The 17,349-nt window shown below is 45.0% G+C and overlaps 1 protein-coding gene across 1 annotated transcript in view; it reads left to right on the forward strand.

Moving 5' to 3' along the window:
• The window catches only part of ATP9A (ATPase phospholipid transporting 9A (putative)), a 1,385,006-nt gene that overhangs the window by 195,369 nt on the left and 1,172,288 nt on the right, over positions 1-17,349 (forward strand). Inside the window, exon 2 of the mRNA XM_069651153.1 lies at positions 8,464-8,608. Within this exon, the coding sequence (XP_069507254.1) occupies positions 8,464-8,608 (145 nt within the window). The remainder of the gene's footprint in view (positions 1-8,463; positions 8,609-17,349) is intronic.

The raw sequence follows: 17,349 nt of genomic DNA on the forward strand, positions 1-17,349 counted from the left end.
AGGTTAAGGATGGTATAACCTTCTTTTTGTAAAAGTCTCTAACCGTGATTGTCGAGAAGCGTCCAAATTTGATATCGATGGCTTTCCCCTGAGCTGCCAGTTTTTTTGTTTTCTCGTAAAGTACCTCCTGCATGGCATTTTCTTTAGCCAAACTGTCCAGGGTGACTCTTAGGTACTTAAAATGATTGACTCTTTCCACTGTGACTGATCCCAGATGAAGAGATATCTTTTCGTTTTTCTTGGTAGATTTTTCGATTACCATCATTTTTGTTTTTTCTTGATTGATCTCCAGATTATTTTCCGCCATGTAGTGCTGTAGGCTATTTAGTTGCTGTTGTTACCCTATTGGGGTGTGGTCTAAAAGGATCAAGTCGTCCGCGTACAGCAGGCGACTGATCTGTTCTCCTCCCGACTCAGGTGGAAATGATCTTACCGCCTTTTCTGATTCCTGGTAATCACCTATATATGTCTAAAACCGGGCCGGAGTCAAAGGGCAGCCCTGTTTAACACCTCTGGCCGTACTAATCTTTCCTGAAAGAGACCCTTGTTGGTTCAAACAAACTTGCATGGTCGTGTTTGAATATAGGGCTTTAATTGGATCTAAGATCTCATGTGGACATTTCCAAGAAGTAAGTTTCTGCCACAATCTGGAACGATCGACACGATCGAACGCCTGAGTGAGGTCGATAAAGGCGATTAATATTCTGGGGCTTCTTTCTAAGGTCTTACTTTTCAAGGAGCTTAAGATGAGTATGTTTGCGTTCGTACCCATGTTCTTTTTAAACCCTGTTTGTAGAGGGTCTTGCCAGGGGGCTTTATTGGCCCATGCTGTGAAATGTTGGAGTTGAGTGATCCAAAAACTTTGCCTATAGGGTCTAGCAGGGCGATTGGGCGGTAGTTTACAGGATCTGTCCTGTTTTCTTTTTTATAGATAGGTACTATATTCGCAGAATTCCATGATGGAGGGATGGATTTGGCGTCAGCACAGCGTCTGAAGATCACACTTAGGAGAGATGACCAGGCTTCGGGATGGGTCTTCAGATCAAGGTTTGTTATACCGTCTGGCCCTGGAGCCCGTGATGGTTTTAGTTTTCTTATCAAGTCCAAGATGTTCTCTTTATTGTCCAACCATATCCACGGGGTGTCAAAACTACTCATGTCTTCCTGGGTTTTTTGCGGGGATTGGAAGAGAGTGTTAAAATAACTCTCCCAAGTCGATTCCCCTATTCCGTTTTGTTGGGAAGGAGGGGCTCCTGCAGATATTGAATGTAAAAGGGCCCAGAAATCTCTGGCATGGTTACCATTTATAGCTTCAAGAATGTTCTTGGCATCTTGCTGGTATAGTGCACCCCGATGGGCTCTCAGCCATGCTTTATAGATTCTCTGAGCTTCCCAAACAATGGGTTTGGCAATCTGAAGTTCAAGTTTTTGTGCCTGTCTTTTGATTCTTCTTAGATGTCTCTTTTTTTCAGCGACAAGTTTGTCATATACATGCCTTCGAAGTTGTTTCGGTTGTTTTTTGTTGCCTTGCAGAACTTTGTAAATGCTTAATAGCGGTATGTAGTCCACCATAGTGTGATTTTCACCCTTTTTTAAGCCTTTATAGGTCTCCGTTTAAGGAGCTGATGGCCTTTTTGGTCATTCTTAGTCTTGTACCTTGACTATGTAACTCGAGGTTGGAAGACATTGATAGATGACTTGGAGGAGTTGAGGGCCAGGTCGCTAGTAGTAGGTTGTGATCACTTGCAGGGGTCCTCACCACGTCAAAAGATGTTATTTGCGGTAGTAGGGATCGTGTCACAAAAATATAATCGATCGTTGATTTTCGAGTTGGTTCTTTGCCAGGTAGGCGGTCTATTGGGACCACTGAAGACTGAGTCAAGTATCCCTGGTGTAGGTCGTCCTGTGGTGCCTTTTTTGGCTGGGGCTATGTTGATCTCATAGCCATCAAGGATAGGACATTGACTTAGCCATGTCTCCTGGAGGCCTATGAAGTCGTAATCGCACAGGTTTGTAGTGCCCGGGGTTGTAAGGTGAAGGAAACCCTGAGTATTCCATGAGCACATCTTTATTGCGTCCTGCCTGGATGACATTTGAAGGTCGCTCGCAGAGTTTTATTCTTTGTCTTTGAGTGGCTATTTCTGTTGTTGAATCTTCAAGGCTTTTGGGAGACCAAGACCACATGGTCTGTAGTGAGGTACTCGCTTGTGGTTTTATCATTGCAGAACAAATGTCGGTTCGGACATTTCTTGAGATTTTTAAAGTTTCCTTTAGATATTGGTCCTGGGATTGGGACGTTTGATTCGGGGGAGTATCTTATGCTCCATTTTTATTTTGGTTGGCTTTTGGAATGGTTTGTTCGACAATGTTAGAGGGATGGTCCGCTGTTTTTGGTCTCACCACCGTCGTTTTTTTGCAGTGGTTGGTGGAGTAGGTCTCATTAACCGTCAATTTAGTACTTGTTTTCTCAGGTGTTCTGCAGTATGTCGCCGCAGATTGTTTAGGGCGTTTTGTTTTTTTGCTGAGTTTAACAGTTCATTTTGCCTTCTAAGTTTCTACTGTCCTTGATTTTTCTAGAAGATTCCGTTAAGTCATAGCCCATAATTTGGAGATCTTCAGTCGCCGCTCTTAGGTGGTTATTTATAGTCGATGAAGTTATATATAGGTGTGAGATAGCCTTGAGTGCTCATTGCTGGGGTCGACAATTTGGAGGTCTGACGATTTCACAGAGCGTAATTCCGCAATGTGGTGAAATAATTCAATTACTGCCCTTCTGTTTAGAACAACATCATCATGGTTACCAGGAATCTGTTGAAGCTTGAGTATCCATCGGGTTTGTGTCTTACTTTGTGGCTTATGATACCTGTCTGTCTTTGATTTGTACGAAACCCATGAAGAACCCTTGTCTTGCTCTCGCTTTGGGGACCTTCTCACTCGCTCCGCAGATCTATAGTCCCTAGTAGACCTGTGGAACCTATCGTCGTCGAAGGCCTTCAGTTGGTATCTTGACTTGTGCCACTTTCCTATATCATGATTTCTATCGTTCTTTGTCGGTTTTGAAGCTGAAGTAAGATGGTTGACTTGAGGTTTAGTGTAGGAGATATCTTTCATGAGCACACAACGTCTACGGTCCTCAAGAGTAAGAAATGGTGAATCTGGAGGCTCAGGGACATCATTATTAGGTTGCTGAGGATGAACAGTCTTTTTTGGCAATTCTGGAGTTTCTTGGAACTCCAGATCGGAGCGTGAGGCAGAAGTGGTTAGGTGTTGCGTAATATTAATCAGTTCTTCATCTTCAAAGAAGGCTTTAACCCCCCTGGAGGATTTGTTAATTATCTCAATTTCTTCGGTTGAGGATTTTTGAGTTTCTTTTGTGATTAATTTTGGGTTTGCTTGTATCACTGTAGCTTTGAGAAGTGGTGTGGATAGCTTTTTGACTTTTGCTGTCCCCGCTTGATGGAAAATCGACTCTAGAGTTGGTTTGTCGCTGAGTTTTAATTTCGCTCCATTAATTTCTTTGCCAATCACAGGCTTTGTGTTTGGTGGTGACACTATTGATGTTAAGTCAATAAGTGGGAAGGTTTGTGTGCCTTCCGTCTTAGAGGTTGTTTGGCATTGTTGACTCTGCATCAATATGGCTTCTTGATGAGTCAGGGTTCGAGGTAAGGGTTGTTCTGGAGCTGGGTGTGGGGGTTTAGACTTTCACTCTAGGGCCATGATCTAGCCTTCAAGGAAGGTCAGTTTAGTTAGCATAGCTGCTTGAATTGATATATGGTCTTTGAGTGCATCCCCGATAGATTCATACAATTTGGTAAAAGGTGTTAAGGCAATCGTTCTTGCCAACATCAGTGTACACATGTCTGTTTTTTTTTGGTTGTGTTTCTTTGGTTACAGTTGTGCTTTGTGATGATAATCTGATTTTTGCTGGAGAGGATCGTCGCAGAGTTGGTATACCTGCTTAAGGCGGCGTTCTGTTTGGTTGGTCTAGGGAGTATCTCCGAAGAGGGTTGTAATTATCCAAGTTTGTATAGAAAGTATCTAGAGATTTCTCAAACTGGAGTCTATTTTTCATTTGCTGGGCGTGATTTGTCTCAGGGGGGTTTCCCATATTTCCTTTCTTGGTCTTATTTATCATTTCTGTGGCTGAATTTGCTTGGTTCTCCGTCTGATTAGCACTGTCACCTGACTCAACAGGAATATCGTTAATTTCTCGGTTTAATGGCAATTCTCTTTGTGATGGTATGGTTACCAGGTTACAGGAGTTTTTTGTCAAGGATGTCTAAGTTGGGGCTTTTCAGACTATTGGTGGTCTTGTCACTGTCATTTTCATCTCTCATAGAATTATGGTCTTGCTGCTCCATTCCTGTAGCAGTTTTTATGCTATTCAATGTTTCCAGTTGGAGCTCTTCGTGAGGTTTTTCGAGTTCCTGTTTCTTTTATTGCCTTCGAAGGTGTTGAGGTATGTATGGAGATGCAGGTGTTATCCTGGTCTGTCTCTAGGTTTGGAGAGGCACTCTTTGAGGGTTCAAAAGCAGACGTTGTTTTTCCTGAAAAGTGCCATTTATCCTTGTTTATTTTTTGGGTAAGGTAATCGCAACCTTTAGGTGCCGGTAGAATGGATTTTCAAATTACAGGGACCAACTTACGCTGCTTACGTGGTGAAGTACTATCGTGAACAACTTCAAGGATTTCAGCATCCGTTAGTTCTTGGCACTTCTCTTGGATCGCTTTGGAATGCTTGCAGAAAAAGTCTGATAGTAATTTAAGTGGGGGTTGAGGTTTCTTTGTCCTTTTTCTTATAATGTTTTATCCTGCACAGGCAGGTTTGTTGTTTTTTCTCAGCTTTAAAGGCAGCCTTTGGATGTCGTTTGGATGGTTTAGTTGCTTTTTCTTTGTTTTGCACGGGAGTCTCAATTTCATCGATTTCATCAGGCGAGACTCCCACTTTTCGTGGTCTTTTTTTTTTTGATTTTGCAAAGGGTTCCTTTTCCTGATGCAGTGCTGCTGTTGAAGCGTTATCGCTATTTGAACAACAGCCCATCGCTTCAATGGGGTTGCTGATTGCAGAACTATCATGGATCAGTGCTTTTACCGTTAATGGGTCGATCAAAGTCTTGAAGACTTCCGTGTTCATCAGATGACACGATGTACACGTCTCCCAGCGACTTCTGAACTGGAGGATTCGCAGGTCCAAAGCAGCTAAGGCCTGCTCTGGTCCGCGGGGCCCCCTGTCTGTGGATCGGGGGTCCCTCCCTCCAGGGTGGGTCCCGACCTAGCAACATCCGGCCGGGGCTGCCCGCCCGCCCGTGCAGCCCGCCAGCTCGCAGGCCCGGAGAACTCGACGACGATGGCAGAGCTCCAGGTAAGGCAAGGCCAGCGAGAGGCCTCGCGGGGGGCCGCAAAGGAGGCATGGACTTCGCCACTGGGGACACAGAGATCGTCGAAGGTAGGTCTTTGGCCCAAAGGGGGATCCTTGTCAGAGGTTAAGAGTGAAGTCTGTGGACAATGTTTGTGTTGGTACGTTGCTCATCAAGCTCACACTACTTTCATATAAGGCATATGCGTCGAGATTTTAAGTACTTGTAGAGAAGCTTGACTTGATTCTATAGTTTCAATTGAGTTCTCTGTACAAGCACGAGAGCTCCACAAACGACGTCCTGAGTCGTCTTCTAGTGGAAAGAGGGGAGTCAGTGGGGTGGCCATCTTTGCAGTCTTGCCTGGGATGACTGCAAGACCGCCACTCACTGCCACTCCGCGTCCGCTCCGTGGAGTAAATGAGATTTTGTAGGGGTGACTGGAAACACGCCTCCAATGGAATTGCAGGTGTAGATAGGGAGAAAAGACTTCACTGGCAGACTGCAAGACTGCCACTAAGTGTTTATTTCTTTCTGATTATGGCAGTGTTTTTCAAGTGTTTAAAAATTGGTTTAATTTGTTTTCATATTTTCCCCCTCAAAAAAGTAGTGTTTTCCAGTTTATACAAACGATGTGGTTTTTGTAACTGAATGTATGATTAGTGAATACAAAGAGTTACAGGATATATGAAGTTATTTGAAATGTTTTCCCCCCGAAGAAAAATAATGCTTTAATTAGGACTTCTCATTCGCCACCAGCTGCACAGTTCTAATGGGCTCACAATAGGCTTACTTTCTCGTACTACCTGAAAAAACACAGGAATGGAGTCACTCCACGTTTAAGAAAAGGGTGGTGATCAATAGTTTTTTCTGTAGTTTCAGTGACGTTGGCAAATGAAATACCTGAAAACCGATAGATATCCAGGGGCAAAACAAATACACATGCTGGGATAAGTGCTATGAAACTACACTCTTAACGCAGTACTGCAGTTGACGTAATCTCAAGTCATACTGGGAATAAAGTGAAAAATATATAATTTCTTTGATTACCCTTCCATAACTGAGAGTAGACCTGAAGGGAAATGATAAGCGGTATTAGCCTATGGAAATCATTTCTGACCTCCTCTTAGCCAATCAGAATGTTTAGAGTGCTGTCAATAACTACTGGTATTGACTGCATTCTAAACATTCTGTCTGCAGAAGCAGATACGGAAACAACAATTACTCTTTAGGAGGACCTTTTCTTTGCTGCAACATACTATTGAACACATGAAAGAGAACATATTAGAAAATGCTTTCGCTTTGTTATGGAGAAACCTTTTACTTTTACATGATACCTAATGTATGCTCATGTAAATGTGTTCCAGCTTAACCAAGTTGCAACTTATAAAGACAACCATGTTATTTAAATACTACAAAAACATTAACTTTACTCACTCTTAAAGAACCATTTTAACTACACCACAAAAACTCCCAAACATGTATTGCTGCTAAGAACATGTGCAAATAGCCTTGTAGATCTCCGGAGGGGATATTATCCCTTGGAATGACGGCCCGTCCCCAACTTATGGCGAGTCATTATCACACAATAACGACCACTCCCTCAGTCTATAAGGCTATACATATTTCCTTGAGCCTAGGAGCTAACAAGGTAATCTTTAACAAAGCGAACACTCCCGTATGTATAAAGTGACTGTTTGTCCACTTGTAATTGTGTGCAGGTCCTCAAATAGAGGTTTTGGTGTAGGGGCATAGCTGCCCTGGCAGCTCTTCATGAGGGAAGGGTAACGTACTGCAGAAGAGCCTGCGGCACAACAACTAGGTATGCAACGTGGAAGGATGACACCAGTGGTGCAAAGGACTCTTAGGATTTTACTACTCAACTACTATTATCAACCAGCTATGACTAAAATAGTGAAGCTTCACTCTTCAGATTAAGGACAGGAAGGCTTTGGTAAATTTCACTGATTTTGATTGAGCATCATTGGCTGGAGTCTTCTAGAAGGTCACTGGCTTGTTTCTAAGGTTTGACTGATGGGCACTCTATCTTGACTGTGAACACGGTGAACGATTTTATCAAGAGGCAACTTTTATACTTTCCGAGAGTTGATCAGGCAGATTCAGGCACTTTTCGAGTTCATTCTTCTCATCTTTTTACTATTCAATATTTCTACATGGGTAGTATAGTGAAACTCGCCCACCTGGATTTATGCTAAGATGAATAGCCTAATATTTGCCTTTAGTTGGTGTTTTTCCAGCCCAGTGTCCTCTAATGCAGACTATAAAGTATATTTTCAGACCGCCTCATTTGCAATAGCTTTTGTTTGATTATGGTTGATCACTGCTTAATTTACATGTCAGTTTACAGCAATTTTAAAATATGTTGCAAGGATTGCATACTGTATATATTGGTTGCCAAGCTACCTAATGCTTATACAGCATTGAGCCAACATTACATTGCGTACTAATTTGCAATTCTTCAAATCTGCCATGGAAATGTTATCCAGTCATCACAGCACTTAGCCTACTCCCTTTGCAGAACCATGGTCCATCTAACAGGACTGACGCACACACACATTCCCCTACTGTACTTCTCCCTTGATTTTGTAGCATCCTCTTCCCACTTTCCCATTCCTCCCTTACCCTCACTCCTTTTCTTTCTTCCAGCAGACTAAGGTTCTGACTCTTGCGGGGCCACAGTACACCAATCTGTAAACAAGCCTAGGCCCTCTAAAACTACTACAGTCGTTTTTTGGCACAGTATAGATGCATCTTACCCTTCATTACATCATCTTAGAGAACAATTGAACAACCTACTGTGCTAAAGAATACACATCTCCATGTGTTTGTACCCCTCGCCTAATCAAAGGTCTGGGCAAAATGGAGTAGAAACCTGGGTTGCCCTTGGCACTAGTTGGTCACCTGTCTCCTCTTCTCATTTTCCTCTATGCCCTTCTGCTTTTATGTATTATTTTTCTTTGAAGTATGTATGAATCTAAACAATTGGTGAAGTTTAATAATTACTGTAAATTGAACTGTAACTAATTCTCATGATACTGAGTGTTTTTTCTTTCTGTAAATATGAATTAATAATGGGTTCTCTTTGCAGATGCTGTGCGTGTCTGGGATGCTGTGGCCGACGGGATCTCAAGCCTCGCACTGTGTGGCTTGGTCACCCAGAGAAAAGAGACCAGCGTTATCCCTGCAATGTTATCAACAATCAGAAATACAATTTCTTCACATTTCTACCTGGGGTATGTATTTAAACCACCTAACTCCTTTAAATGTGTGCTTCTTTTAAAAAGAAATCCCCTGTTTGTCTTTAATGCAGCTTTGCCTGTTGTGCAACCTAGCTGATTGTGGTAAAAGACCATGCATTTAATAATGCATACTGTTTTTTTTCCAAGATCTGTTTGAGTGGTAAATGCAGAAATAATCAAAAAAAATCTGGGGTGTGTGGCACGCCAGAAGGACTTGGACCACAGGACATGGTTTAAATATAGTTTTATTTAAATAAAAAAAAAATTCTCGCTGACCCTACCTATTACTAAAAGGGAGTTCCCTTCCTAACAAAACTAAAATAAAATTGGCCCGCAGTCCAGACCTATTCACTAAACTGGCCCTACCACTTAGAAAATATAAAAGAAAATAGGTTGAGTACCCTGCGTGCTGGGTTTCCCACCACAATCTCGCAGGCATCCCAGGAATCTTTCCTGGTTCTGGATCCAATAATTATCAGTAAATAACAGTTCCCCTCAAAGAAACTGTTCTTGACAGTCTGTGAAGTTTCCTCAAATGTTTCCCAAAGTGCGAACAAAAAGTGTCAAGTTCCTGAAAAATGAAATGACCACATTTCTTAGTTGGAGGGATATTTCCCTGATTCCTCTCCACCACCTTAGTTGATGTCTCCCCACTTTAACCAACTGTTGGGTGACTCTGAGCTCCCCTGGTATCTGCTCTTCACTTTGCTTATTGGGACCATGTGGCTCATTTGGGTTCCTCTGTGCCAATGTCTCAGTTAACTCTCTGGGATACCTGTGACCTCTCTTTGTCTGGCTTTCTTAGCTTCCATGGGTCCCTGTGTCCCTTCTGGAGGTTTGTACTGCTTGGGTTTCTCAAGCTCCCACAACCCTTTTTCTTATCTTGTTCTCTCTTCTTTGGACGCTTTCACACTTGGATGGGGTTAGGGCAGACCTAAACTCTCCCCCACTCGTTCTGTCCTCTCCTCCCTCCGACCTGGGCAACCTTTGTAGCTGCTGTGTTGTAGGACTTGTGCTAGTAAGGGTCCATCTCATCGGTGGCACAAGCGTTCTCCACGGTTTACTGCTCTTCCGCACTGGATACTCGCGGTTTCCACATTTCGCCCATCTCAGTGTCCTCTCACTAGTTGGCTCTCTGGTTGAGAGCGCAGGACCCAGTCATCCCTTCGTTCCTGGACTCGTCTGTTTGCAGTCTCTGTGCCTACCATGTCCTTTATGTGGTTTCCTCCAGGTTCGGTTCACTTTGCACGGCCTCTGCCTCTCAGGCACCACGTGCTGCTTTCCTGGGTGGGTGGCGTCTCTCTCGGGCTTCCACTTTCTTCTGCACTTTAGCCAGCTCTGCTGGTCTGTGCGGAGCCGCCTCTCTCAGCATTTAGTTTCTCCTCCTCCATTGAAGTATTGTTGGCCCTTTTATTTTCGCTCCAAGATTCGAAAGGGGCAGATTATTTATCACAAACTGTCAAGCCTGTTGAAAGTTCAGCACTACCTTGAGCCAAACACACAGAGGTAATGTCAGTGTTTCTTACTCCCATTAAGGTTGATAATACTTTAGGTATAGCAATTTCCCCATGGGAATGGGAGTCCTTGTCCCCTAAATGGGAGTCGTCCCAGTGAGATCCTGCTTTCCCAAACCCTTAGGGAGGGTTGTGTTGAGGGGGCTTACCCCCTTAGCCTCAAAGGGGGGAGGAGGGGTTTTACCCCATAGGGAAGAAGATATGTAGTCTCCAGATTAGCCACAGGTGGCTTACGGCCAACAAAACATTGAGAAACTATTCCTCAAACCCTCACTTCATTTATTCACTCACCCTTATATCATAACCTCTTCACAATAATAATATTGTGAGAACACTGGAATATACACACTACAAAAAATACTATTTCCTGTATTAGGGATACAAAGGGGAAGAGAGAAGAGGCAGTAGCAGTTCCAGGGCGAAGGAGGGCAAGTAGTTGGTTGCCTCCCTTGAACCTCTCTTCCACCACTGGACCGCCCCTTTCCCCTGCCTCCCACTTTGTAATGGAAGTAATAATCATTGGAGTGCATGGGGGCGTGGGCAGCTGCCATGTAGAAAGGCAGCAAAACAGCAGATCTCCTGCTCAATCCTTGAGAAGATTGTTATATATGCCAGGTTCTGATAGTTTTTGCAGGAAGAAGACGTTATGATGTTCAGGACCATTGGTTGAAAAGCTGGTGTGGAGAAGCTGCGAAATCGCGAAGAACGAGATGCCGAAAGTACATGCAGGAGTTACCCAAAATGGCGGCCAGAGCCTTAATCTGTGCCGGTTGAAGAACCTGGTCTCTGGTGGTGAGAGCAGGAGGAGGCCTTCCCGAGGCGAACGGCAAAAGACATTCGACTGTTGCAGTGAGACGCTGTGGGACGTGTGACTGGCAGGGCTGAGCGTGCAAGAACAAGGACAGAGCAGAGGAGCTGTAGAGGCCCCATCCCAAACGAGTGGGGAGACGCTGGAACAGAGCAGGGCGGGTGCACACACCACGGTAAGCGCATTGTGCCAATAAGACTGCTGGAGCACAAGCGGATCAAACGCTGCTGCCTACGGGTGCACAGGAAAGATGCGCAGTATCCATTGATTCACAGACATCTCTGTGCACCCCGCCTGGCACCCTACCCAGCAAGTGTGGGACGCCGGGAAAGAGACGCACAGCTCAGCAGAAGTGCACCACACACAGTGAGGCCCACTTAGACGCAGTTGTAAGCACGGGCCATATGTGAATACTAGTGCAAATAGTAAAAGTTCCAGCTGATTGCATTAACGCAGAGGCACAAGCCCAACCGATAAGACCTGCTATATGCAAAAAGGACATGACACCTGAGTGAAACGCTGCAGATTGAGGAAGAAGTGCCAATTGAAGCAGAACCCAAACGGACCCTAGACACACCAAGCACCCTCAAGCCTATTGGCAGAATGCAGACTACACAATGGCCGAGATCCAGCAGGGGAAGCGGCGCACTAAAGCGACCATAAAGGAGGGTGCTGGTAACACTGCAAAGGGGAGCCCTTAGGGGAGGGACGAACACCCAATGGACAAAGACACAAGCCTGAGTAGGAGCCAAGTCCAGTAAACCGTTCAGCGGGCAGGGGGGCACCCAAACAGGTGAGGGCCTGACAGGAGGTGGAACAAGACCCTGCCTCACCACTAAGTAGTGGGCGCTGGAGGAGTCAGGAGTAGCCAACAGACACCCTAGCTGCGGGTGTGCTGTCTACTGCAGCATACTCAAGTGGCAGCAAGGCGCAGAGTATAATGAACAGAAAGGCTGCAAAACATCGACCGGAGGAGACGGTGGGTTGAAACCACTCAGAGATGTGTCTGCTGCGCCTAGAAGCACCCCCCCCCAATAGCAGAATACAACTGTCGAAGCTAGAACTAATTGAATCGCAGCACTTTTGCATCATTTTGACAAGAACACTAAATTTAAATGGCGGTCAAGAGCCGGAAGGGTAAAGCCAAACAGATGGTGATGGAGGCCTATGCCGTAAGGAAGGGAACAAAACAGCATCACAGGACCACTTGGCGGTGGGACCGCCGCCACCGCAGGTGGGTCTACAGGAAGAAGGACTCGTCCTGGCGGCAATCGCAGCACTGAATGCCCCACTGGAACATAAAATTGATATAGTCATCGTGGATGTCGGACTACTACGCCACACGTGCAATGGTTAGTGGAACAACAAGTACGGGATAACACGTCTAACATTGCTGGCACCCAATGGAACACCGAGCCAAAGCTGCAGAAGGGAGGGCAGGAATAACATTAGAATACTAGGGCTCCCAGAAGGTGAAGAAGGTAGAGACGCCACGACATACGTCGAAAATATGCTGTCACAGGAGGTGGACCTAGGCATGCTAACACAGGGATTCACCATCGAAAAAGCACTAAAATCCTTGGCGAAAAAACCACCTCCAGGTGCATGCCCCTCCTCCCCCCGATACTGGTGATGGGCAAAATCATGAACTATAATGATAGAGGATTTTGGCCTTCTCGAGAGAAGGGGGAACCATCACAAGGGGTTTCTCCAAGTTGGCGATATACCCCGATTACACAGCCTTGGTGTAACGACACAGAGCAATGTTTGAACAGACCAAGGTACGTTTAAGGAGAGCAAAACTACGGTACATGTTGATTTACCTGGCAAAATTGAAGGTTTTACATAACAGGTGGTCACATTTCTTCGAGAATGCATTGAATGCGCACTCCTGGATGGATGTGCAGGGATTGCCTCAATACTGAGCAGAAACAACAACATGGCATAAGGTGTCAATGAAGCAGTATGCATAAAGATGGCTCTTCGGTACTTGTATAGACACTGGTGACCTAGAAGGAAAAGGCGGGCGATAATGAAAAGACGGCGAGACACACAGTACAGAGACGCAGAGTCTGAGAGCAGGTGGCGCATCCACGATCACCGAGGGTGGGCCACATCCCTCTGTGGTAACTTAAGATGCCAGTTATAATGCATCAAGTTGCTGTGCACTACCCGGGGAAGGGGAGGAGGGTACGGGTGAAGCAGCTGAGCCTGAGCGAGCAATACGCTGTTGGGCTGTTTGAAGTTTTTTAGGAAGTTTTACAGTTAACAAGGTTCTGGTTTGTAGGGATGGGAGTGGAGGGGGAAGCGCACAAATGTACAGGTATAAAGAGAACGTCATTATGTCAGTTTTAAGGCATCCGGCTGCTGCACAACACCCGGGAGGAGGTAGGTGGGAATGAGAGAAGTGACAAGGCCTCAGCAGGAGACCAGCGTTTGGGTTGGAGTCTGGCGGTGTGGCATATTGTACTGTGGTGCACACAGTTGCAGGGTGTTGGGGCAGGGGGTGGGCAACAAGCAGGAGGCGGGGGAGCTGCAGTCTTATCAGATGGATTAAACCATGGACATCAGGGAACAAGAGGAGGAAGAATGTATGCACGCGATTGAAGCATTTCGGTAGGCAGTTTGGTGGGGTAATGGGAAATAGTGGGCCCAGGGATAAACACTCTTGTCTAGGAACAGTGGCGTTGTCATAATCACCTGGAACGTAGGAGGCCTTAACTATGGGAAAAGACTGCGTGTGCTCACATACTTGGTCAGGAAGGGCATACAGGTGGCAATGTTGTAGGAAAAGCATCCAACGACATACAGACAAGCCACAATAGCCAGGAAATGGTGAGGCAAGTTGTATGGTTTGCCTTATTCTGCATAGGCCAGAGGAGTACTCATCTGGATTGCTTCAGCTGCTCCCTTCCAGCTTCTGGAGTTCAAGAAAGATGATGAGGGCAGACTGGTCGTGGTGAATACACTATGGGAAAACAGGGAAGTCTGTTTCATAAACACATATGCCCCAAATCATGACACCACTATGTTTTTGATGTCGTTATATTCAACATACAGGGATTCTGCATGGGTTTGGGGGCGGGGACTTCAATTGCACCCTTAACCCCAGCCTATATAGGTCAGACATGAAATCCAAGAAGCCTGTGCCGCCGGCTAAAGTGTTGGGCTCCCTGCTGTGGGACCTGAGACTGGTAGACATTTGGCGGGACACACATGGTGAGGTTATTCTCATTTCTCATCCCCTCACGATGTACACACGAGGATAGATTACATCTTCACGGCAATGGAAACTCTGGGAGAGTTTGTGAATATAGAATACAGGGCCAGGGTCCTATCCGTTCATGCCCCATTGATAACAGTATAGAAGGGTGCCACCATGAGACCCCTGATACCTACATGGCGGATACGGTCTGTAGCCCTAAAAGAAGAGGTCTTTAATGACTACTTGCGAAAACAGATAGAAGAATATTTTGAAACCAATACAGGTAGTGTAGCAAAAACAAGAACGCTCTGGGATGCATTCAAGTTGGTCATCAGAGGGGCGGTAATAGGTCAAATGAGAGGCCTCAGGAAAGAAATAATGCAAGCTCTAGAAGACAGAGAATGAGATAGCAGAAGTGGAAGGCAAGGAGGAGGCGCCGCCAAGCGAGTCAGGGAAGCTGCTGAAACTGAGGCAAAAGTGCATAGGGGAATGGGAAAGGCTAGGAAGATTTGACTTTGCTAAATATACCCAAAGGCTGCATGCAGACGGGGATAAGCCGGGGAGATTACTTGCATGGTTATTCAGGCATGAGGAATCAAGAGACCTGATCAGTGCCATTGCTGATGATAATGGAGATATAATTAGGACCCAATGCAGGATCAACAAGGTATTTTTGCGATTCTATAGATCCCTGCAATTTGGGAGAGACAGGAATATAGCACTGACCCAAATAGAATTGCCAAGGTTGGCGGTGGAGCAGGCAGATATGCTTGATGCACCATTGTAGTTGGAGGAAATAATGGTAGTGATAAGAGAGAACCCCCGAGTGCCAAGACCCCGGGCCTGAAGGGCTCCCCGGGGAATTCTATAAGGTCTATGCAGAGATGTTGGCTGCCAGACTGTTGGAAGTCTTTGCAGAAGAGTATGAACTGGGAGTGCTGCCAGATAGCTTGCGGGAAGCTATCATAGTGCCTATTTTTAAACCAGGCAAACCCCCACAGAGCTGTTGGTCATTTAGACCCCTCTCAATGGTAAATCAGGGCTGCAAAATCTTGACGGCAGTATTGGTGAACAGGCTCAAGAAGGTGATAGGAGGATTGGTCCACATGGATCAAACTGGGTATGTTCCAGGGCGTAACACCACATGGAATTTGCGGAGGCTACACCACGTCTTAGATGAATAGACATGTTATGGTACAACTGGAACGATATAGGGAAACCTCTCTTTGTACTGTGGTTGTTTGTGTGTTTGTACAACAAATAAAAACAAGTAAAAAAAATAATAATAATCATTGGAGTGCATGCATTGCAATGACTACTAGAGCAGAGCTGATTGAGAGGTGAGCATTACTTGGCAGCCTCTTTCAGAAAGAGGTTATCAAACATGTGCGCTGCGCCTCCTGCAGCAAGGGAGGAGAAGTTCACCACTGTGCCCATGGGACAGGGAAAGGTATTTTTTAAACCTGTTTTTGCCTGTGTCTGTGTGCATGCGGCCTGTGAGGAGAATAATACATGTGTGTGGGGTGAATAGGGTGTGAGTGCAGTGAATTCAAGTAAGAATGGATGGGTTTGAATACAGCGAGGGAGTTGGGCTTGGATTAATTAATTGGTTCGCCATGATCGGATGAGCCAGTCTGGAGAGGGGGTGGGGTGAGTAGGGCATGCTAGAATGAACATGTTTTCTTAAACTGGTATAGCATTATTGGCAAAGCCAAATTGTATTTTTTAATGTAATGCAACTGCCCTTCCAGCATGCATATGCGTTCTTGCTGTCTCGTCAGTGTGGTATTATTAGTAGCATTATCATCCAAGCCAACATAAGTGCTCTTATGTGGCCATACTGGCCTTCCTTGGTGCAACCAATATGGACGTGTTTTCTTACAGTGGCATGGCATTTTCTACTGCTTTATGGGCAAAACCAACATGATTGTTCTTAAGCGGGGAAGCTGCTCTAATGTGCATAGTCGCAGCAAGGACATGTTTTCTGAAAGTGGTATAGCATTATTGCTGACATTACGAGCTAAGTTAAAGTGAGTGTTCATATTTGGGGATACTGTGATGGGAGCAGCCAGTATGAACATTTCTTAACTGGCAGAATACAGGCATGTAGTATTGGCAAAGGCATCATCAAAATGCACTGTAAAATGTTACTGTGTGCTGTTAGTAATTTGGCATAAACTAGGTGTTTTATTGTTTTAACCTCCAAAACCGATTGTAAATTGTATACATTATATTGCTTTTCACCCACTTTTTCCACATACATTGTGCTGTAAAATACCCAATTTGAACTGTTTTAAAAAAACATTCTAGGTGAGGGAAACCACCACCCACCTGAATTTGTAGGGTCTTCTTCACTATGCTCGGTTCCATATATTTGTATGTGTGGAAAAAAGGTTAGGTCGCTCCAATGAAAAAATGAATCAGCAGCCACTCCATGAGGGTGCTTCCTCAGGAGACACTCTACCCTGCTCGCTGGCACCAAAAGCTGCCTTTGTCATTGAGAAGAAGTGGCAATACTTACGCTAACACTAAACAATATTATCACATAAGGAAGCTAAACTTCCAGAGAGTTCTAGAACTCTCGCTCACCCCACCCGAGAGTGAATTCCTAGCAGACCTTGGGCATGGAACGTTTGACCACACCTCCACCACCGAACATCTCCTCCTACATGAAGCACCACACTGCATACTCCAGTTATATCTTAGCCACCTCTCTTTACATCAAATTATTATTATTATTATTGTGGTTCTTATTGAGCGAGGACCTAGCTTCAGAAGGTATTGGCACGCGTTACAATCATTGGGAAAAAACATGGTTAGGGAGCAGAGAAACAAGGGATTGGGGCTCTAACAACAGGGGAGGGAGGACAATAGTCATCAACGGATCTACAAGTAACCAGGAGAGGAAACAGTGGGGATCAGACCAACCAGTCTCCGGTATTGTGGGGAAAGGAGGGTGTGGCGTGGCGTATATATTTTCCGTCCTAGGCCTCATTAATTCACAGCAGGGACCCAATAGTATCCTGCACCCCCATTTTAGACAACTAATTCTTGATACTGTAAATATACCTCTTTCTGACCAAAGTAAATGTTAAGTGCTTGTATAACAATACATACATGAAGCACAGCTGACAAATATTTTTTCTTTGTTATTTTTGGTATTCCTCCCACGTTCCGTGCCCCTTTGTGCTAATGATATGTTCATATC

This window comes from Ambystoma mexicanum, chromosome 3p, assembly GCF_040938575.1.
Source record: "Ambystoma mexicanum isolate Mex_15411 chromosome 3p, UKY_AmexF1_1, whole genome shotgun sequence".
Taxonomy (NCBI): Eukaryota; Metazoa; Chordata; class Amphibia; order Caudata; family Ambystomatidae; genus Ambystoma; species Ambystoma mexicanum.